Source organism: Python bivittatus, unplaced genomic scaffold (assembly GCF_059951505.1).
Source record: "Python bivittatus isolate LINGU-HERP-01145 unplaced genomic scaffold, Pbiv_v1 ctg000670_np1212, whole genome shotgun sequence".
Classification (NCBI taxonomy): domain Eukaryota; kingdom Metazoa; phylum Chordata; class Lepidosauria; order Squamata; family Pythonidae; genus Python; species Python bivittatus.
This window is the reverse complement of record NW_028277094.1, coordinates 999,053-1,021,937: the sequence shown is the minus strand read 5'-3', so window position 1 is coordinate 1,021,937 and position 22,885 is coordinate 999,053. Positions and strand designations below refer to the sequence as shown.

The 22,885-nt window shown below is 39.4% G+C and overlaps 1 protein-coding gene across 1 annotated transcript in view; it reads right to left on the bottom strand.

Annotated features, from left to right (window-relative positions):
* LOC103059489 (connector enhancer of kinase suppressor of ras 2-like) overlaps window positions 1–22,885 on the bottom strand; it is a 259,146-nt gene that overhangs the window by 163,246 nt on the left and 73,015 nt on the right. The window contains exon 2 of the mRNA XM_088151675.1: window positions 920–1,083. Coding sequence (XP_088007801.1) covers window positions 920–1,083 — 164 coding nt within the window. The remainder of the gene's footprint in view (window positions 1–919; window positions 1,084–22,885) is intronic.

Genomic DNA, 22,885 nt, shown 5'->3' with positions numbered 1-22,885 from the left:
GCCCAACTAATAGGTTTGCTTTTGAGAGGAGAACTTCATTTATTTGTTACATGTGTACCCCATCTTTCCAGCATATGGATTACTGATGTAGGAGGCAACCCTTATCAATCACAGAAATACTAAATACTAAAATATGCTAAACAGCAATAACACATAAAATATAGCAGAAGAGCAATTTTTAAAAAGTCTACCCAAAGGCACATAAAATGTCAACAAAATCAATTAAAAAAAAACACACACACAGTTCAACAGAACATGTACCAATCAATGAATGTACAAATGGTTTAAATAAAAATGTTCTCACTTTGGCACGGCTTGATGTTCTTCCCTCTGCAATGCTACTGGGAAGATTGCATAGGATATGTCTTTTGTGATCTCTGTGCCCTTGTGGAAGGCACTGAGGAAATGTTGAGTCAAGTAAAGTTTTACTGTGCCTTTTATCTGTATTGGTGGGCTCTGCTGATTTATCCCATTCTTCAGAGCATTCCAGCCAGGGAGACTGATGGCTATCTGTATGATCTATTAGCTGATCTCCATCTTGATATAATCTGTAGAGTTGCTAAATTTTATGCCTCTCCAAGCATCATTTGCTACTTACTGGGCTGGAAAGTATTTCTGTACAGTTTTATCATCTTGTCTTTGTGTTCTATTTTAGCTGTAAGCTGGTTGTTGACCATAAACTATCAACCATCCACCCTTCCATCTATCTTCCTTCCCACTCTGACTCCGTGAATATGTTGCAGTGAGCTTTGAGCTTGCTGCGATCAGTAGAGAGGTCATGGTGCAGCCCCCCACATCTGGATCTTTCTGGAATTGTACCCTTTTCCCTATCCAGTAAACTTAGTCTTCCCTTCCCTTTTGGGGTACTTGCTGCAAAGATCAGAGCATAGCAAAGATCTAAGGAAAGAGATCCACTTACCAACGCACAGAGAAGATCAACCGCTTCTAGAATCAGCTCTTGGTGGCCAATTCGAGTGACTCCCAGTTCTTCCAGCTCCTGGTGAGTGATGTGCAGCAGCTGTTCACCGTTGATCTTTTCTCTCTCAAAGTTTTTAATGTATTGCTGCAGGCAGTCATCAAGCCCTAGTTTAAGACAGTGAGCTCCGGTTAGAAATGAAAGAACAGTTCTTAGTAGGTTCACTGCAGCTTCAGTTGGAGCTAGAAAACATTCACCTTTTGAACTAGAAGACTTTCATCTTGAGAAGACAGAACAGCAGATTCTTTTTTTAAAAAGAATGCAGTAAAGATGACTGTTTTTATTTACTTGCAGCAATACTATGTACTTTTTAGGTTGCACTCATCTGAAATGAAGAATTGTAGCCCAAACCTAAGAGTGTTAAGGAATTTGTTTTTCTTTGGATCTAAACTTAGTTCCAGAGATCCAGATGGCTCCCACCCTGATGTTCAAGAAGCTATTAAAGACCAAGCTATTCTCCCAGACATTGTGGCAGAGTGAAGGTTAATCCTCTGCTAGATGGGGTTGGGTTTTTTGTTATGTTTTGTTATATGTTGTTTTTGGCCATTCATGATTCCTTTTGTAATTTTTTTTAAAATTGTAATCTCCCCACAGTTGTTGGGAGTTGGGTGGCCTAGAAATTGTACAAATGTATGTAGAAATAAATAAATAATCTGGGATATAGAGACATCTTTCCAGTACTTGAGAATGTCTTGAAATGCACACATCTGTAGCTAGAGTAGTTCCGCTTTGGGGCTAATGTCAACCTACAATGTGAAATGCACATCATGGAAGATGTGCCTGAACCAAGGATTTGAGTCTGTATCAGCATCATGGCTGGACTTTATGGCACCAATCCAAAACCTTGCTTAGCCAAATGCAGGAAAGTGTGCGAAGGGCAGGATTTGTCCATATTTAATTTATTGTTGCTCTCTGGAGGATGATACCCATAAGTCATACCCAAGGGTTGAGGTTTGCCCACATGCAAGACTAGGCTATGGGATTGATTCAACATCTTGATGGCACACCGATATCATTTTAGCACATGGTGCAAACCTGGATATGACGCTAACATGTGACAGAAGTTAGATCCTGCTCTCCTTCTTTGGTAGCAACTGATAAGCAAAGCAGACAACAAACACATAGGTTACAATGACTGTCCTACTTAACCAGGTTGGCGAATACTAACCAGCTTTATTTTTCAGCCTGTGTTTTGGGCTATATTTGTATTCTACATTTTGCTGTGTTCAGGCTTTTTACCTGACAGTGGTGGGAGACTGATGTTAAACAAGTTTTGAGGAAAAATATCAATTTACTCCTGTAATGGCCTTTTAAGAACACCTTCTAGGAAACCTACCAAAATAAATATATCCCCAACAACATCTTCCTTGTCGGTTTGTAGTTTGCTGGGTTGCTTTCACTTCTTTTTTAAAAAAAAATCTTGTTGCTATTTCACCTCATGACACACTCTGGGTAAAGTATAAGGGAAAGATTCCCAGGTAAATAGTTTCAGGATCAGCTTGATAATTACCTTTTCTTCTCTTTTATGATCATCCAATATGGGCTGTGTAATATAAGCACCACTTTGTTGCTTTATGAAGGAAAATAAATCCAGGATATCATCCCCAACATCTCTTACTATGGTCTTCCATTACTGAAAATGAGCAGAGGTGTGGAAAGCAAAGAGTAAAAGGAATTCTCCCTGTACTTTCCAACAACCATCCACATTGATGCTTGTGTGTATGCTAGAGACAGTTTGGTGGAGTGGTTAAATGCATCAGATTAGAAACTGGGAGACTCTATGAAGATATAATAAGGAAGATATTAGATTGTGCAGAAATGAATAGGTTGACACTGGAGATTAGAGATAAGGAAGATACTGAATACTATAAAATATGGCAGGTTTTTTATGCCTGGCTAGAGAGTAAATATGAAAAAGAGTAATAGAAAAAGTTAAGAAGTTTAATTAGATGATATGTGATGTTTTATTTTTATTGATGATACATATACACCTGGATATATTGGAAATATGACAACATGATTATGCACATTTGTATTTGTAACCCGCTTTGACTCGCTGTTCAATGTTTGGTAAGATTTTTTTAAGAATAAAAAAGCTAAATAAAAAAAAAAAGAAAGAAACTGGGAGACTCTGAATTCCAGTCCCACCTTAGGCACAAAACCAGCTGGGTGACTTTGGGCCAGTCACTCTCTGAGCCCAGGAAGGAGGCAAGGACAAACCAGTTCCAAAAAATACTGCCAAGAAAACTTGAGACAGCCACTAGGAGTCAAGACTTACTTGAAGTACTGGTGTATGCATGTCTGTCTGTCTGTCTGTCTCACACCAAACAGATAGACACACACAAACGTAATGCTCTTTGGAATTGCAGATTTCTGAATGTTAACCACCCAGCTTTAATGCCAGCATCTGAAGCCGCCATCTCTATAAAGAACGCTCATAAAAAACTTGATAAAACATGCTAGATGTGAAAGCAGCAGGAGAGAAGACAACATGGGTGAAAAGAGGGGGTTTTTTTAAAACACCACAGTGGTTCTGTGCTAAAATATTCAGAAGGAATTTTCCCCAAGTCCCTTTCTGAGCGCTCGTCTTGCAAGCGTGCCATGCGCTGATCAGGAAATTATGTGTAGCTGTTTGATCTAAATATGCCTTTATGCCAGAGACATCTATTATGAAAAGCAAAATTGGTGGGTTTTATGACTAAGGCTGCTCGTTTACAGCTCCCTGGGGTATTTTTTGGAAGACATTTACTTAATGGCTCAAACAGTATGGCAGCTGACAATAGAAGGAACAGAAAGAGTCACTGTTGGAAAACTTGGCGGTTGCATCATATGACAGGGAGCAGTCAGACAATAGAATGCTGTGGAACAGCTCTCGGGATGAATCTGTCTGCAATGGGGAACACAGTGGCATATATTTTTGGAGACTTTGAAGACTTATAGAAGGCAGTCTGAAATATACCACACAACTGAGGAGCAAAAAAGAAAGCTGAGGATGTTGGGTAGCTCTTGGACTCAGTTTAAGCTGGAGTGGTTTTGTAATTGACTGCAGTGTGACTCTATATCTAGGTCAGAGACAGGTAACCATGGGTGGCCAAAGACTGCACATAACTTTAGGAGGAAAGAGCTGAGGGCTGCACCATGGATGCACATCACACATATGGGCAAGGTTCACATGGGGGATGTGCTTATTTTAATCCCGATAGTCTCTTTGGGGGTTTATCCTATAGTTTTCATGTGTGTCCCATTTCAGAAGGATAGGAAACTATGTTCTCTAATTCCCACTGTCAGAGATGCCTCTGTAGACCTCAAAAAATAGGATCTGAAGGCCACACACAGACTGAGGACCACAGGTTGACCATTCCTATGCTTTATAATGATGCTGCTACTTTTCTTTAGGGCCTGTTGTACAACATGGAAGTAAGGCTTCAGTTAGAATAGCCTTCCCCATCTTAGTAAAATTTGGCTGGGCTTTGCTATCTAAGAAGTCTGGGCATCATATACTCAATATATCTGGAAGACACCTGAATTGGGAAGACTTTTAGCTTATAAATACCAATAGATATTTTCAAATGGAGAAAACACAGGTGCCACTAGGGTTTTGTTTTTCCACTTAGTTGTCTATAGAAGTGGGAACATAGATTTTTCTCTGTACCTCCAGTTGCCTCAAGCAATCTCTAGCAGTTGCAATAGATTCAGGAACAGGCATGATCGTGTCTATGGGGTGTTTTATTTCTATAGGAAATTATGACACTTTGTTGCATAACTTCTCCTGTTTTTTGTTTTTGCTTTATATTTTCTTTGGATCGTGGAAAAACCTCCTGAGCTAGCAATGATACAGGCTGGCAAGTGAAAGGGCTACTGTATGTCTGCCAATACACTGCACCCAATGCAAACCTAACAATTATCTCACCACTGTTTGGCAGGTCCATAATCTCCTGCATTTACTGGCATTCAAGACCTAGCTGAAACGTGCCTTCAAAAATGTCCAGACTTCACATGGAAATTCAGTTAAGAATGAGAAGGGATCCAAATAATTCAGCATCAACCATTCACAAAGCGAGGTCTTGCTCCCTAATTGTCTAGCATCTGTTTGCAAATATCATTGAATGCAGGGTGCATGACCTTTTTTTCTATGGAAGACCACATTTGGTTGGGCTGAACCAGGAATGGGAGAGGCCAGAGCCACGTGGAGCTTGAGACATATTTTCTCTGACATTTGCCCCCATTCTTTTTTGTTTGTTTGTTCATTCATCAAATTTCTAGACTGCCTAACTCCAGAATGACTAGACAGCTTCACAAGGGGGGTGGGGAGGGAATGGTACAAACAATATCAAATAAAAAGAACAGCTGTTGCCAGAAGAGAAGAAATCTAAAACCATTCACCCTATCTGTCATCCTGGTAAGCTTCCAGGTGCAATTCAAGGTGGTTGTCACTTTTAAAGGCCTGAATGGCATAGGGCCAGGTTACTTGTGGGACCACCTCTCCCCAATAGGTTATGCCTGTCCCACCAGATCTCACAGGGTGGGCAAGCTCCAATTCCTCTTGGTGAGGCAATGTCACCTGGTGAGTCCTAGGAAGAGGGCGTTCTCTGTCATGGCACCTGCTCTACCTCCCCAAGATAGGGAAATCCTAACATTACTTGCCTTTTAGAAGGACATGAAGACCCAACTCCTTCCCCAGGCCTTGGGGCCAGGCTGTTTGCTTGGGACTCTGGCATGGATGAGTGGCATAGGTCTTTTGTGATTTTAATGAGAGGGCCTCAACCCAGTCTTTGTGTGTGTCTGTGTTTGTATTTTATTACTGCTGATGTTTTATATGGTATGTTCACCACCCAGAGTTTCATTGGATATGTAGGTGGTCTTACAAAGCTGATTAATCAATAAAACAAACAATACATCTTGAAAAGGCATAACCACACATTAACCCAGAGCTTGGGGGAAGAGCCACATTTTTAAGGCTCATTTAAAAGTGGGTAGGATGCACTTTTGTGAGATGGGTGGCCATGTTTATCAGTTTAAATAAATGAATAAAATATACAGTAGACTAGGGGAAGTTCAGCAAAATTGATCAGCAATAAGCCAGCTATAACTCTCTCTTTTCTCCTGAGCAGGCTCGCGGGGAGAAACACCCCTTCCTGATTGGCAAGGATAAGTCACTGTAATGGTACGTGGGAATGACCTTGGGAGACAGGGTGAAGAGATGCAGCCAAGGAATGGTCAGATAAGAGGCAGCTGAGCCTGCAGAAGGAAGGTGGCTGGGGCAAGAGGCTCAGAAGAGACTCTCCCTAAGTTCTTGGGGTGTAAAGGAGACGTGGAGAACTGTACTTTCAGACTTGCAAGATTTTGTTAATGTAACCTTAGAATAAAGTAGAATTAGTTCATCTGGCTGTGTTTCCTGTCTGGTCTACCTCGCAAGGCTGACAGCCCCTGCTTACTGTCTCTGTTTCCATGGTTTTTTGTTTTGCTGTTTACTTGCAGCAGTAATTCCCAGACAGTAAATATATCCCTCTTTTTTTTTTTTGGCCAGGGATGAGCTGGCGTGCAAAGTGCCAGGCTGCTTCATTATTTTTCTCCATGTCAGCTTTGAGGAGAACAACTGTCTTCAAAAGAAGATCCCCATCCATGGAAACAATGGAGGGGGATCAAGATTACATGCAACTGCATGACACAATTTGGTTACCAAGTGTCTCAGCTCAAGCCACTACTGGGTCTAGGCTTTTGTCGAGCAACTGCAAATATAAATAGGATGCTTCCCGTATCCACATTTATATGAGATACAAATACAGGATATAAATATCCATTATACGTGTCAGTCCTTTGAGGGAGTTCAGTGAGGACACCAAAACCATGAGCAGTAACTTTATTGTAAGGTTACAGTACTAGAATCTTGCAAGTCTGAAAGCGGTTCCCCCCTCCCCTGCCTTTACTTTCCAGAGAACTAGGGAGGGTCCCTTCTGAGATGCTTTCTCCACTCCCATTGCTCCTTTGGACTCAGATTTCATTTATTAGACCATGGTCTAGGTTGTGGCTCTTCCTCCTGTCTTCCAAGGTTATTTTCATAGCCCCATTACATCATGGGATAGCAATAGACAGCCAACTTTTGTGTAAATTAAAGATGGAAAAACCCATTTCTCTTGCAGTCTCTTAATAAATCTTAAATTTGCTTTGTCCCATTTGCATTTCACTTGCAGTTTTGTTAAAGTTCTGTGCAATGCTTTGTATGCATTTCCCTGCTCATTTCCCCAAATAGATACATTTCTGAATGCAGTTTAGCCTAATGTATTATATTTATTTATATTTTTCAGACAATTCCCTCTAACGTAATACATTCTCGTGTTATTTTCAGTAATAAACATTTCTTTCGTGCATGTTTTCCCCTGAAGTATGCATTTTAGCATTATTGTTGTTTAGGGAACTAATTGGCAAAACATAGAACTTGTGTTTTATGTAATATCATAAATGTGTTGCCAGTATACTCTGCTAGAAATATCAAAGGAAAGTTGTGTTTTGGTTCATGGATTGCTTACAGGAAGTGTAGATTTAATCTAGATTTATGTGAAAATGTGAAGCAAAGATATCTGTCCTCCAGGCCTAGTTTGAATAGAAGGTCTTGAACATATGGAAATCAGAGGAGGAGCCTATGTTCCTAAGGTTGACCACACTTCCCTGGGAACACCTGGAAACTAGAGAAGGCTATAGATCCATGGTAAAACATTTACTTTGCATATGGGAGGTTATGGGTTCAGTGCCAGGCATTCCAAAGAGATCTGGAAAAACTGCTAGGTTATGTTCACACACTATGCTTAAGCAGGCCAACTGAAGACCTGGCATTTGTACAGTATGTTAAGTTTGGTTAGGGTTAATCTTGGTTAGAGTTTTCATGGCCTAGAGTGTTGTGCAAGCCCAGAAAATGGGTTAACCCAGGAACCAGACCGAGCTTTTTGTATTGACTCAGCCCTAGAGAGTATTGCATGTGCCACTGTAGTGAGTTAAGGAAATTGATGGTCTGACTATGTTTTTGTATGCTTCCTCCATTCTTGTTTTATGAACATTTGTAGTGGGAAGACCTTCCTTCCTTCCTTCCTTCCTTCCTTCCTTCCTTCCTTCCTTCCTTCCTTCCTTCCTTCCTTCCTTCCTTCCTCCCCTCCCCTTCCTTCCCTTCTCCTCACTCCCCCTTCCCTTCCCTTCCCTTCCCTTCCCTTCCCTTCCCTTCCCTTCCCTTCCCTTCCCTTCCCTTCCCTCCTCCTCACTCCCCCTTTCCTTTCCTTTCCTTTCCTTTCCTTTCCTTTCCTTTCCTTTCCTTTCCTTTCCTTTCCTTTCCTTTCCTTTCCTTTCCTTTCCTTTCCTTTCCTTTCCTTTCCTTTCCTTTCCTTTCCTTTCCTTTCCTTTCCTTTCCTTTCCAGAAATGCATTTGCTGGAAGACTTCACCCAGGGCAATTTCCAGTGCTAAAATATCAGCAATTTCTTCATCTGGAATACCAAAAGACAGCAACAAAGAAAAACATCCACTTCTCCCTCTGTGGGAAAGATCAAGTTCTCCTCCCCAGACTCAAAACTCATTAACACTTAACAAGATTTTCTGCAAAATGCACAAAAACCCCCCAGACAGGATGTTCCAGCCCCAAAAGGAGAAATTCAGCTTGAAAGGCTACATTTGTGAAAATGGAAGACACTGATGCAAAGTGCAGTCAAGCAGCCATTATCTGTGTCCTCTTTCAAACAGAATTAGCTGTAGAAAGCATGTTTTTATAACCCTTCGTAAAGGGAGGTTGAAACCTGCTTCTTTCATAAGAATATCCATAAGTGTGATAGATACAGTCCCTGATTATTAAAAAAAAGTTTCCAGACTTTGATTTACACACAGACACACACACACACAGGAGGTCCAAATGAAAAGTGTCCTGCTTAATCATTTCTTAGTATTATTAAAAATTCTTTTTTTCTTCTATAATATCAAATATAAGGTCTAGGGACTTCTTTCAATTAATTAAGCAAATTAAACATGCACAATTATTTCAGTTGCAAAATCATAGTTGGCTTTTTGCAGGGAATGCTGACATTTAAATTATGGGAATCCCATTGTTCTGGGTGGCAGACTTTGACAATGGCCACATTCCCACAAGATGCTTAACTCAGTCAATCATTAATCCAGGCAAATCTCCTTACTGAAGCTTCTGGCCAGGGGTGTCATTCGGGTATGGTTTAAAAAGTCAGCAGGACTGGTACAATGATGCAGTTGAGGCTGTCTCTGTTTTTTATGTGTAAACATAAAAAATGGACAGAACTTTTATTGCACTATTATAGCCATCAACTTGACTTTTTTTTTAGATATCCAGGAGATACCCGCGCTTTGGGCAGGAAGTGACAATACTAGCCAGGTCAAAAACCTGTTACTAAACAAGTGCAGGAATGCCACAATTTGCTCATGAGGTTCACCAATGTTCTCTCTTATTTTATAAAAAGAAACAAAAAGAAACTTTCATCAAACTGAAGAAAATGTAGGGATCTCTCTGCCCAGCACTAATCTTCAAAGGACAAGCCAATCTGGACAATGGAATTTGGAAGGTAGGAGAGAACACTGAGCAGGAATGTGGGATTATGAACAGTGAAAGGATGATTTGCCTTCCTCTCCCATCACAAAAGCAATTGTTTCTCCTATGGTATTGTTCTTTCTGTAATTAAGAGAAGTTTGTTTTATCTTGATTTGGAATGGAGTCTCCTAAAATGCATTTATGTTCTTATTTAAAAGTTTTTTCCAGGCTTCATGCTCCCAATTTTACCTCCAGGAACATGATCAGGCTTAAAGGTTGACCTCCATCTATGGACAATTAGCCACTAAGCTGGTGGCCCTTCTTCCTCTCTAGTCTTTTACCCGGTCTCTCTGGAAACTTTGGGATATGCAACAATTAACCTGTAGCATAGACATGGCTACTTTTTTAAGGATTCATTTAAGATCCTCTTCCCTTCACTTTGGAAACACACACATAAAAACATTCTTAAATAGGTACAGAGAGAAAGGTATTCTAAGTTAGCATTTCTTTCTGAGAAAAGAAAAATGTGACCAATAGTTGTCCATTTAAGACGGGGGGGGGGGGGCTTCATTTTTACAACTCCAGAACAAATCCTGATTACGCTGCTGAAATTTAGCATCAAATTATGGATTTTCAGCACAATATTTCAAAGAAGACCTAAAATAAATATATTAAACCTACAGTAAATGTAATGTGCTTATTTCAAAGAACCCCAAGATTTGCCCCCAAAGATTATCATTCCTTTTCAGCCTCATCCCTTTTGATCACTATGTCACCAGCTATTCCCTTTGTGACTCCTGGAGATGGAAAATAAAAAGGGTTGATCCCAAAAGAAAGAATATGTCCCACCTTCTGTACCCCTGCCTCTATCTATCTATCTATCTATCTATCTATCTATCTATCTATCTATCTATCTATCTATCTATCTATCTATCTAGACTCAAATAACGTTGCCCTATCTAGCTTTCTGATGGATCTGATGCCTGTCCCATTTGGTGGTTCCTTAAGCTTCCAGAGAAAGTTAAATCTTTTTATTTTCTGCAGTGAGCACTACAAAACAGAACCTTGGACAGCTCCAAATGAGACATAAACTGCAGCAAAATTCTGCTACGTTATATGCAAGCTTCGCCCACAAATGGTTGCCAACAGTCATTGATGTTAGGAGTTAACTTTACTTTGTTTGTTTTGCCAAATGTATTTTTATTGGTCAATGACCGAAATAAAGTTTCTCTTCGTCTAACCTGTAAGCTGAAGCTAACTCCTACTGCAACAACTATACGAGTATACTATTTTTAGCAAGAGGCTACCACAAGCATTATGAAGACTGGTTGTGTAGTTAGTTCTTCTAACAGATAAAAAAAAATTAGCTGATTTTACCTTATTACATTTCTCTGAGGCTTTAATTCCTCTAATCAAGAAGAACAAAAGAATCATGATGTTGGGTGGAGCCTTAGAAGTCATCTTGTCCAACCCGCTGCTCATGGCAGAATCCACTGGACCAACTATGATGGATAACCATCCAGCCTGTTTGAAGATCTCTGGCAAAAGAGAACTCACCACTTCACGTTCCACTGACAGTTCTTATAGTTAGGCAGTTCCTCTCTATGTCTAGCATGAATCTGATTCTTCATAGAGGAATCTTTTTGTTCCTGTCCTCTGGAACAATGGAGAATAAGTACATTCCCTTTGCTGTCTGACAGCCCATCATATAGTTGAAGACTGCTATCACCTGTCATCTTTTCTGTAGGCTAAATATACATAGACCCTTCAACCATCCCTTGCAGGCCTTGTATTCCAAACTCTTCACCATCTTGGTAAACCTCCTCTGAACTTGCTCCAATTTACCACTGTCCTTTTTGAACCACAATGCCCAGAATGAAATACAGTTCTCCCAATGGGATCTGACTAGGGCAAAGCAGTATGGGACAATTCCTTTCCATGATCTGAACTTAGCTCAAGATAGCATTTGCATTTACTTTTTTAACAGCTGCATCCCACTGCTGACTCATGTTTAACTTGGACCTCCAGATCCCTTTCACATGTAACACTACCAAGCACAGTCTTCCCCATCATATTTTTGTGCCTTATACTTTTCCTGTACGGTTGCAGAATTTTACATTTTTCCCTGTTCAATTTCATCCCATTCATCTCAGCCCATTGTGCAAGTCCATCCAGACCTTTTTGAATCTCCTCTCTTTCCTTCCAGTATTAGCCACCCTCCCAGAAGGTGGAAGAGGAGTTCTAAAATCCATGAAAGCTTCTTTGGATCCCTTGGTTACTTTGGAGAATGACTTTGCTAGTTAACTTTTCCATTAAAAAAAAAAAAGTTGGGCATTCAAAGCCTACGAATCTCTGTTTGCAACATGAAATATTTATTACCTTTACTGCTTGATGTGTTTTCTACAGCTCAGCAAAAAGCAGCTGTAGTAGTCCCACCTCTCCTTAACCCATGATGCAACACACTTTTGAACTCAACTGAATAAAGCCCAAGCAATGATTAATAGAACATTGCATGTTGTGGCATGGCCAGCCAATAGCAGGCAATTATGACAGTATTTGCTCAAGCTGGTGAATTACTCAGCCTCTTATGTCAAGCTTCAGATCAGAGTTAATTGCTTTCTATTGAATTTGGCAATGAGGTAAGTGTCAGAATTTGCTGAATATCACTATTGGGTGCGGGGAGGGGGTGGGGAAACAGCTATTTTCAATCCTTCTCTTGCACTTGCCATGTGTCTCTTGGTGCTGCTGAGAATTAAACAAATTAATCACAAGCTGAATAACAAGAAAACGAAAAGCAAAAAAAATAGATTAATCTCTTGCTTAAAGCAAATTTTGTTCCAGAAAAGAAGCAGCATATCAAAAATCGTCAACATCCCTCCAGCTGGGAGGGCAGCAAGGGAGGAGAAAAAGGGATGGACAAATGGTGTAGTCACCAATGTTTTTTGAGCACATTACCATTAATATTGATTTCCATTAGCTGGGCAACAGGTAGGAAAATTAAATGCATGAAGTGAGAAAATGCTTTTAATGGTTGATGGGGACTAATGTGATGTCATTGAAAATCACAATTACTTGATTCAGAAAATAAAATTGCTTATTTCATCATTGTTCTCTAACCTCCATTACAAATTTAACTCCTTTTCTTCTAAATGTTTTTCAGTTCAGATGATCCCTTTGCTACTGTAGAACAATGGAGTGTTCTGGATGTCAGGGATCCTGCAAAAATTGCAATAATCAGGGCTGTGACTACTGGGAACCTCACTTGGTACTCCAATACCCCCAAAACGTTTGATTAATTGGGCCTGGGATCTGCTCCAGTGCTGCAACAATTTGCCCCCCCATCGGGCACATAGAAAATGGATTTCCAGCGCTGCAGATTTTGTTCAGATCTCTCCTACTTCACAAATATATATATATAACAGCTAGCAATCGGGCTACTTCTTGGATAAATGCATATTTTTATTAAAGTGGCATATGCTTGCATATGAATAAAACAATAGTTCTAAAGAAAGAGTTTTTTTCATCTTCCTTTCAAGAGGGTGTTCTGTTTTATGCTAAGAGCAGAGCAGACCAGAGATTTGTACAGGAGTACAGCCAAGAGAGGTGACATCTGCTACTGTTACTGTGCAGGCTTAGTTGGAGACATATAAATTCAAAGAAAGCTGCACATGAAAACCAACGCAGCATTTACACCAAAGACAAACCACGGTTTTCTCTTAAATTGCAGGTTTAAGGGGGAAAGCCTCTGGTCCCCATTGAAAGCTACCCTTGCAACAGCCAACCAGAACAAAACAAGATCCTAGGCTTACCTAGCCCCAAACAAGAGGCACACGAGGTTGTGTGGACTTGATTTTTATAAAAAGATGCAAGCCTATCAAGTAATACCAAGGAATGAGACATTTCAGGCACAAGAAGAAACACAGACCGAGCCTAGTCATGGCTAGAGGAACAGCTATGCAATCTTTGCTTTTCCTTCTCTTCCTCCAAGAACATGGTCTTAACAGAGCTTAGCTGTAGACTGAAAGCTTACTCTGGCCAATTATGAATGATTGAATCTGAAGAGGTGGGGGAAAGTTTATTGTAAGATGCTGTAAAGCAGGGTTCCTCAACCTTGGCAACTTTAAGATGGGTGGACTTCAACTTCCAGAATTCCCCAGCCAGCCTTGGGAGTTGAAGTCTACCTGTCTTAAAGTTGCCAAGGTTGAGGTGCCCTGCTGTAAAGCATGTTGAGAATCATTTGCATAAAAGGGCTGATTTTAGGGGGCGGAGAAGAGAGATGAGGAGGAGGAGGAGGAAGAGAAGAAGAAGGAAAAGTAGTATTAGAAGAAGTAACAATAAAAGTAATAGGAATAGAAGTAGTAATAGAAGTAACAAAAGTAACACAAATAGACATTAAAAAGGAAAAGCCTTTTTATCTACCCAAGCTAAATAACAGCGCAGATTTTATTTTAAATCAAAAATGTGTATCCTCATAATCTTATCTATTATGGAAAGGTGGTTTGCCTAACATTTTATTTATTTTATTTATATATCAAATTTGGCACCACCTATCTCATTAAAAAATGACTCTGGGTGGTTTACAAAAAAGTTAAAAACAATTGAAAATACACTGTAAGATGATCCTGAATGAATAGAAAATAAATATGGATAGGAATAAGTCTCTCGGCATGTTTTTGCCATATTTCTGCAGGAGTTCCTTTTTGCCATTTGTATAAATGACATCCAATGCAAGAATGGAAGAAAAATTCCAGGTTTAGCCCCTTTGAAACAAGAGACTCAAACAAGGAGAGAACTTTACAAAGGACCTGCAAGAGAAGCCATTTGGGGTAGCTAGGAGGGATGAAGGGGATGAATATTATCTAAGGATGAATATTATCTAAGATAATATTCTTCTTTCCAAAAGGAGTCCACTGGATATCCTGGGGAGCAAGAACCTTCTTGTCAAGTTATGGTCATGTTGCTTAACATTGCAATAGGACTTTTAGTATAAAAGGTCACAAATGACACAAATTCTCTTAAACCAAAGCAGCATCAGTATGGTCATTCCATGAGACAAAATATATGATAAGATGTATAATTTAGGCACAGCTCAGAGGAGTGGCGGAATGGGCTGTACACAAGCTTTGGGGTTCAGCAAGTTAGAGGCAATGGGCCCCCATGATCAGGCAGTGACCATAGGAAGGCATTGGGATCACAATATAGTGGATGGGTGTGGGCTTTGTAGTGGCTGGTAGCACCTAGGCAATCTTGGATGACCTTTTTTTTATATATAATCATTTTTATTAGAGTTTTCAAATGCAAGGATAAAAAAACGAATACAAACGAAGGACATTATAAAGAGTAAAGAAAGAAAAAAGAGAAATGCAAAGAGATAGAGAAAAGAAGAAGAAAAAGAAAGAAAAGGAAGATATATAAAAGATGACTCCCCCCTCCCTCCAGACCAGTATAAACAGTTTCAGTAATTTAGCACCTTTTCTACTATTTCCTAAAAAAATATCTTCTTCCCATATTTCATTTCTTATCAATAATCCAATTGTAAAAACTCATCTTTCGATCCTAATCGGCAAAAGTCCATTTAGGGCTACCAGAAATAATAACATATATATTTTAATCTTAATCAAAAAAATCCATTCTGTAGTCCAACTTATCACTTTCACCAAAATATAAAGCAAAAGAAATCTCTCCCCATTTATATGCACATTCTAAAAACCTCGCCCTGCACTCCTGGTCCAATCTTGGATGATCTCTGAAGCTAAGTAAGTCTAGGCCAGGTAGGTACTTGGATGGGAGACCCACCTGGAACTCCCTTGGCCTAGAGTGGGACATTGGACGATGTTCCAACAGAGGGCAGTGACAATGCATTTCTGTAACCCAGTCAGATAAATTGCATGGATGAAGTCTTCATAGTCCAGCTGGACTCAACTACAACTTTCCTTTACCTTTTTCAATATGAAACCATCAATGCAGAAGTAATTTTGAGGTCATAAATTTTGTATTTTTTTTTTTTTAAGACAGCTTCTCTTTTCCTCTGAAGAGCGGAAAAAGTATTGTGTATCGGAAAAGGCCAGGTCACCATAAAAATAGAGCTCTTGAGAGGCAGTTATGAGTGAAACCCTTTAAAGGTGTGGTTTAGACTTTATGGAAAGATTTTGAAGAGTCCTCCAGCAGACAAGCAATTACTAAGAGGTATGAGTTTTTTTTTTTTTTAAAGATGTCTGAGATAATCATACCATGCTTAGAATTGGGGGACTCTGGCCAGTCCAATTCTTTTTTTTTTTTTTTCCACCTTTGCTGTATCTCATTTCCAGATCACTTGGTGACTGAACAAAAACGAACAACAACCAACTCTACAAAAAAAAATTTTGCTCTCATTTTGGTTTTTTTTTCCTTAGCATAAATACACTTCTCTATGTGCTTTTCTGTATGCACATTTTGCAGTATGCTGGTTCTTGCAAGTAATTTTCTTAGATGGATTTACATATTCATTTTCTTCTAATCTGCACAATTTTTGTGAATATGGTTCCCTAATAGATGCAGGTTTGCACATCATGCTTTAAATTGTGTTCTACAGCACAACTGCTAGAAAAATGTAAAAATCCATGGATAACAGCTATGGTTTGCGAATAAATTCTCAATGTGTGAATTTCCTACACACTGAAAAAGCCTACTTTTCCTAGAAGAGTCATGGTCTGGCTCTATTCTTCCTTGCACTTGATGCAAACACATTCACAAGGACCTGATGTAAGTGATGAAATTCTCCTTAAAACTCCTAAAGATGATGTGAGCTTAGTATTCAGGGGCCAAAGCAGATCTCAGGGTATTAAAAGAAGGCAGATGGATTTTTTAAAAACTTCCCTCTGAGTGAGATTTACAGACATGCCCCCAGGGATAATGGGTTCATCTTTTGCTGCTCAGAATCCCCAGAAACAAGAAGGGCATCAGGTTATTAATTTCTCTCTCTCTTTCCATGTTTAATGATTATTTTACAACATCTCAGTCCTGCTGCTTCATCTAATCGGTGTTTTAGCAATATGTCATATCAACTACGCCATGTTTTCAGTGTGCTGATTACTTATCAAATTCTGAAATCTGTCTCATTGTTGACAGTACAGTGTCATACTATACAATTAATGTGTTTACTTTTAAGTCAGTTTATCTAACTTTAGAACAGAAAGAAAATATGGAAAATTAAACCTATTGAATTGTACATGCAGATGAAATGTCTTGAGACCTCCAGGGAGAGAATGCTCATTCAAATATCAAAAGAGAGGCAAGTTCTTCAGACCACTATATAATTGAATGGGTATTCCTTGATCCTTGTAATAACCTATGCACAATTGTGAGAATGCACAATATCTACTTCATTTGTCCCCTTGCTAATTACCATGCCACTGAGTAACTCAAAAGAACACGAGCATTTATAGAATCAGTGAGAGCTCAGAAGCAAAATGAATATCTCCATCCAAAAGAGTCATTCTGGGGTCAGATCACATCCTACAAAACCATGTTGCATTATTTATTTCTTTATTCATTTTCTAAAAAAAAACCCTTGCTTCATCTTCTCTTGGGATGTGAGAAATGAGATGGGCTTGAAGTGAGAGCGAGTCCTAAAAGCTGTTCAGCCCAACAGTGTTGATGAATCTTTTTTACTGGAGTCACGATTTCTATTCTGCTTCTCCTCTCAAGAGATGAGCTGGCCTATTTATTGTTTTAAGCATAGATATCTTTGCACAAGCACGCAGTTTATAGAAAACACGGTGCTCAAGCCCTTCTTGTGCCCTCCTTCAAATGTTTATGGCTTGGGATTCCTAGCTTGGCTTGCTGTACTAATGGATTAGGGGATGTTTGCACGCTGCCAGTGAATCATTCTGGCAAAATCTCAGAGAAACAGGGAGAAACAAATACCGAGAAGCATCTATAATAACAGAACAGCTTAAGGTGACGGTGAACCACTGAGAGTGGCACCAACTGATATAAAGGATGTCTCTGCCATAGGGTATTTAACAAGGCTTGGCTCAGAAGCTCAAAGGCTCTTCTTCAGGCAGGCTATGAGCAAAGAAGTTTAGCCTCCGTAATTCATCATGATCGATATCAGCTTTCCGTAAACAAATGTCCTCCAGATGTGCTGGACAACAACATCAATTATCTTCAATCAGCATCCTTTTTAGAAAGCTTTCCCAAGATCTTCCAGAAAAGTAAGATAGAGACAATCTTGGGTTGTTGCTTTGCTAAGAGCAAGGAAATAGTCAACGGGAACACTTGATTTAAGCAGACATTCCATAATGATAATTACAATAATATTAGATGGTGGATTATGCTCCATGAAAGTTAATGCAATGGGTTAATGTGTAAATGTGTGCATTTTTAAGAGGCCATAAGAATCTTTGTTGTTTTAACAACAAAAATAAATAGCTCAATGGGGAAGCATTCCTAAGTAACGCCTTCCTTCAGGAGAAGAGTTGGAAACATTCTGTGCTAAACCAGGGTTGGGTATCATACGGGAATAAGCATTTCCCAGCCCCCCTTCCCCCAAAGGAATCACACTTCTGAACTGAAAGGCAAAATGGCAGATTTCCAGTTGCACTATTTTTCGTTTCTTTTTGTGAAAAACAAGGATGAAAATGGAGCTTGCCTCTGGGAGGCAATCAGTCCAAAACCATGCCACGAAAATCAAGTCACTTTGGCAGCAAAATTTGGGGCCGTGGAGGATTAGTGTAAGAGTAGAAATGGAAACCCTTTGCTTCCCTGAGGCCTCCCATCCCCCCTCCTCAAAAGCTAAACAAAACCCCAGAAAATGGGATGCTTTACTGGACATGTGACTACAAAGTCTCCTGGAAGTTCAAGAGGCTGAGCTACAACTTACAATCCACCACGTTTTTCCTACCTTGTCCTAAGCTATTATTTGGTTTGTTTTATTTTTAGCTTCATGTGCTGCATAAACAATCCCTTGTCATTTATAAGCTATGTTTGATGGCTTAGTACATTATGCAAACATAGCCAACTGTGGCTTAGCCAGTATACTATAGTTTAACATGTTGTGTGAATCCAACCCTTTGACTAGCAGTGGAGTTCTAAGTTCTCAGAACGTTGCACTCCATCTTTTGCTTTCTTAATGTAGATATTTGAAAAGTTTGCATAGATATTTCCATATTTTCATGTATTCTGGCTTGTTTAGTTTATAGAACTTCACCACAACACTCTAAGAGCAAATATTGAAGGATAACAGCATTATGGTCTGCATATGGCCTTGACATGAATTTGGTAAATTTGTGTCAAAATGTGACTCGAACAAAAGTCAACCCCCAACCTGTAATACAACCCAGAACTTCTCCAGATATCCTATAAAAGACTTTAGATGACTAATCCATACCTTATTGTCCAAAATAATTCAAAGAGATAGAAGTGAACAAAATCTCTTTGAATATGTCTGAACATTTTGGATTTCATCTATATGTTGGGAATTGAATAATATAGTCCAGTTGGTCAACAACCAGCTTTCAATAAAATCCCATCCAATGTTACCTTAGAAATAGCAATGGGAATAACAGTAGCAGTGAGATATCCGTAATTCCTACTTAACATCCCCAGTACCAAAAAATTATTTCACAAAGAAGGGCTCTGTTAAAAAAAATCACAGCAGTTTTAATTCTAGTCTTTTCATCCATACCAATAAACTTTCTCATTTACTGGACATTGCATTCACAAACCATGGGTCAAAGAATTTTGATCATCATCAAATCCTTTCCTGCTTTCCCATAGTCTTAATTTCATGGATATTAAGAGCACTCTGTGCTCATAATTTATTTTCATTTTGCTCTATTTTGCATGGTTATTAGACACCATTCTTAATTTTGTAGAAGCCTTGATTCCTTTTACTGCTTATGGCCATGGTACAAATTTAGCGCTCACCAGGTGGCAACTATTCCATGTGATAATTCTTGGTATTCAAATTCAGAAACCTCACTCTCCACTAAGGGCACTGGATTGCTTTCTCCTGGATTAAATAAACCCTTACATATGTGCAACTTAAATGTATGAATACCATCATATTCAGATGAGTTCTGACTGACTGGCAGAATTCACATGCTTCGAGGTTTATTAATGTATTTTGGAAGTACCAGACTGACGAAGGTGGGTTCTCATTGTTTATTAAGACAAACCCAAACAAGCCAATTTATGGCTTAGCATAGTGGGTGAACCTAGCAAATTAACGGGCAGGCAACAAAGCATGACCTAGCATCCTGTGTGAATCCAAACATGAAGATCCGTTTTCAGTGACAAACATGATGCTCAGTAGTTAAGGGGTCTGTGCTACCATCTTATCTCCACATTCCTCCTCTAGATACACTGCCTTTTACCCAAAGCTTGAGACTAACCCAAGACAGTGCAGTCATCCAAACTAGGAGCAGCTATAATTTCAGAGATCAGAAGCTAGAATTTAAAATCAAGCATTGCAAGGGTTCCTTGGCATGCTGGAGAACATATTCATAGACTTTCAGAAGAACACATAAAATCAGAAGCAAGGACAATTATGCAATCTTGCTTTTCAACCAGGATACACTTTTCATAGATTCTAAATATCAGCACAAGACTCAGGAGCACCAAGAACATACACCCAAAGCATCATTCAGTTTCTCCTCCATATATGCACAATCACCCTACAGTATTACTCTGGTGGTTCCAGCCATCTCTGTAGCTATCAGTCCAGATAACTTGCCACCTTTTCTCAAGGATTTCTGCAACTTCTTACTGTCTGTCCATCATCAGTTTGGTCCCAATAATGAGCAGTTTGCTAGGAGATGAATAAAGGTTACCAGCTTGCAGAATACCTGAATATCACAGTAATGTTAGAAAGGCTTGAGGGTTGCCTCCATTTCTCAAAAGGCTGCATAAGATGAAAGTAAGTTCTGAATATTCTTCTTTCTATATTTCTTATGATTAGAAATAGCTGGCATAGGTTCAGGGACAGAAATAATAATATTCCAAAGCAAAAGAAAGAGGGAGAAAAAAAAATTGAAGACATATTAACGGCATAATCAAACTTTACAAATTCTTCTCAGGAAAGCTGTCTGAATGTTATCCCCAAGTGATCTAAACTTTCAGAGAAGGCATTGTCTGCATACAGTTAGTTGTGGTTTACTTAGTCACTAAGTCATCTGAGCTTCACAGGATTGCTTTGGGTCCCTGGGAACATCTGAAATGCCACAAGTTATCTGCACTAACCCAACTGCTAGTCCTTTAAGGTAGACCAAGTCAGGAAACAGATTCCAGAGGAACGGTGGAACTCTACTTTATCAATACAGGTTATAGTAATACGTAGAGAGCCAGTTTAGGGTAGTGGTGAAGGCACCAGGCTAGAAACCAGGAGACCATGAGTTCTAGTCCCATCTTAGGCACAAAGCCAACTGAGTGACCTTGGGCCAGTGACTCTTTCTCAGCCCTAGGAAGGAGGAGGCAACAGCAAACCACTTCCAAAATCTTGCCAAGAAAACTTCAGGGACTGGTCCAGGCATTCGCCAGGAGTCAAGACCAATTTGAAGGCACACACACACATAGTAATAGAATTTTGAAAGCCATGGAGTTAAGGTGGAGTTGGTTGTAGATTCTTTCTCATATGTTTTTCATTTCTGGGGCTTAAAACATGTTTTTGGTAAGTGTTGCTGCATAGTTCCTCCAAGGTCCTCTGTGGCTTTCCATATCAATCAAGTCTTATGGAACTCAGTCACCAGATCTGCTGAGAACAGGGAGAGGCGACTCAAAGCTTCTACCACCTTGTACACCCAGAGGTGTCCACAGAATATGATGGTTTGGTCAGAATGATCAAAAGCATTGCACCCTTGGGATGTAAGCTCTTCCCCAACATACATGCCTGCAGTTTCACAATGCACTTACAAAAAGGGTGGAGCTTGAACTGAAATGCTAGTTTCATCATTTGACTTTGCCTTGACCCCTTGGGATCCTCATGCCCCCGTCCAGCCAAGGATGTTTATGAGGATGTACATGAATGGCTGTGCCTACTATTGGATAGAATGAAGAAGCCCAGAATTCTAACCTTGATTAGTGAGTCAGTTCCCATTTCCACCTTCTGAAGCAAGGTTCACATCATTTTAAATTCCACAAGCTGAAGATTTCATAGGTGTTTTAAAGATTAATTCAATCTGACATTTCAATGTGCTGTGATTCCTATTCAGTCCAAGACCTCAGATAAAATATAGTATTTTACTCTGCAACTGTTTTTGACTGATATGAAAAGTCCATTCACATTGAGATGATGACGTCCGTCTTAATGTGTCTATGTGAAGTAGGTTGAGGGGGAAAAGATCTATGTGCAAACTATTGATTTTTTTCTAGCCAGTTTTAAAAGCATGCTATTTAATATGCAGCTTGAATTAAGATCTCATTGATCACTTAAAAAAAATAGAAATAACTTAGCAAAACATTCATTCTTTTCATTGCGGGTCCCTTCAGAAATATTTAGTTGATAGGACATGAGTAATGAGTGTGCTCTATTAGCAAGAGAAATATTTTAAATAATTTCCTGGACAGATTCTAATTAACTGGGGGGTGGCAGGAGGACTTTTCTTATAGTTGGAAGGAAACAAAGGAATTATTACATAAAACATTCCTCATAGGACGTTCAAACAGTATTAAATGCATTAAATACAATTAGTCTTAAAGCAGCTAGGAAACCCCACTGTTTTTATATACCTTCAAAATGAGAGCTGAGACAAAGTGGAGAAGGAATCTTAAGAAACAGGTAATTAATGGGAAAACAAAGTATTTAACTGAGTTATGACTGAAATATTTTTCAGTCCCTGCACCCTGAAGTGATTCATATTTAGTGTCAAGCTGCTGTTCTGCTGACTGCATTGGTTAAACAAATGAGATAGCCAAGGATCCACATGCAAGCCGAGCTGCCCTACATTATTGTCATCTAAATTATTTAACATCTTTTTTCTTGTTCACAGGATGCAGGAAGTCTGGAAATGTATTAAGCTGTAACTGTAAATGAATAGCGAGTCTCCAAAAAAACCCTGATTTTTTTATGGCCTATTTCAAGTTTCAATCTCCAGATCATAAAGGCCATTTCTGATAAATGGATTTTTTTGTTTTAATTTGAACAGCCTAAGGCAGATCAGATTTGAATTGCATCAGTATGCCTTTCCTTGTTCCTGCAGAATGGTGATGAGGTTAGGGATGGGATTCTCAATGTGAAATCCATAAAGCTGGAGGATATGGCAGACTTAGGTCAACAGAAGCAGCTTAGGACAACATTGAGAGCTGGCTGGGGAATTCTGGGAGTTGAAGTCCATACATCTTAAAGTTGCCAAGTTTGAAAAACACTGGTTTAAAGTCTCGGAATCATCTAAACTGAGTG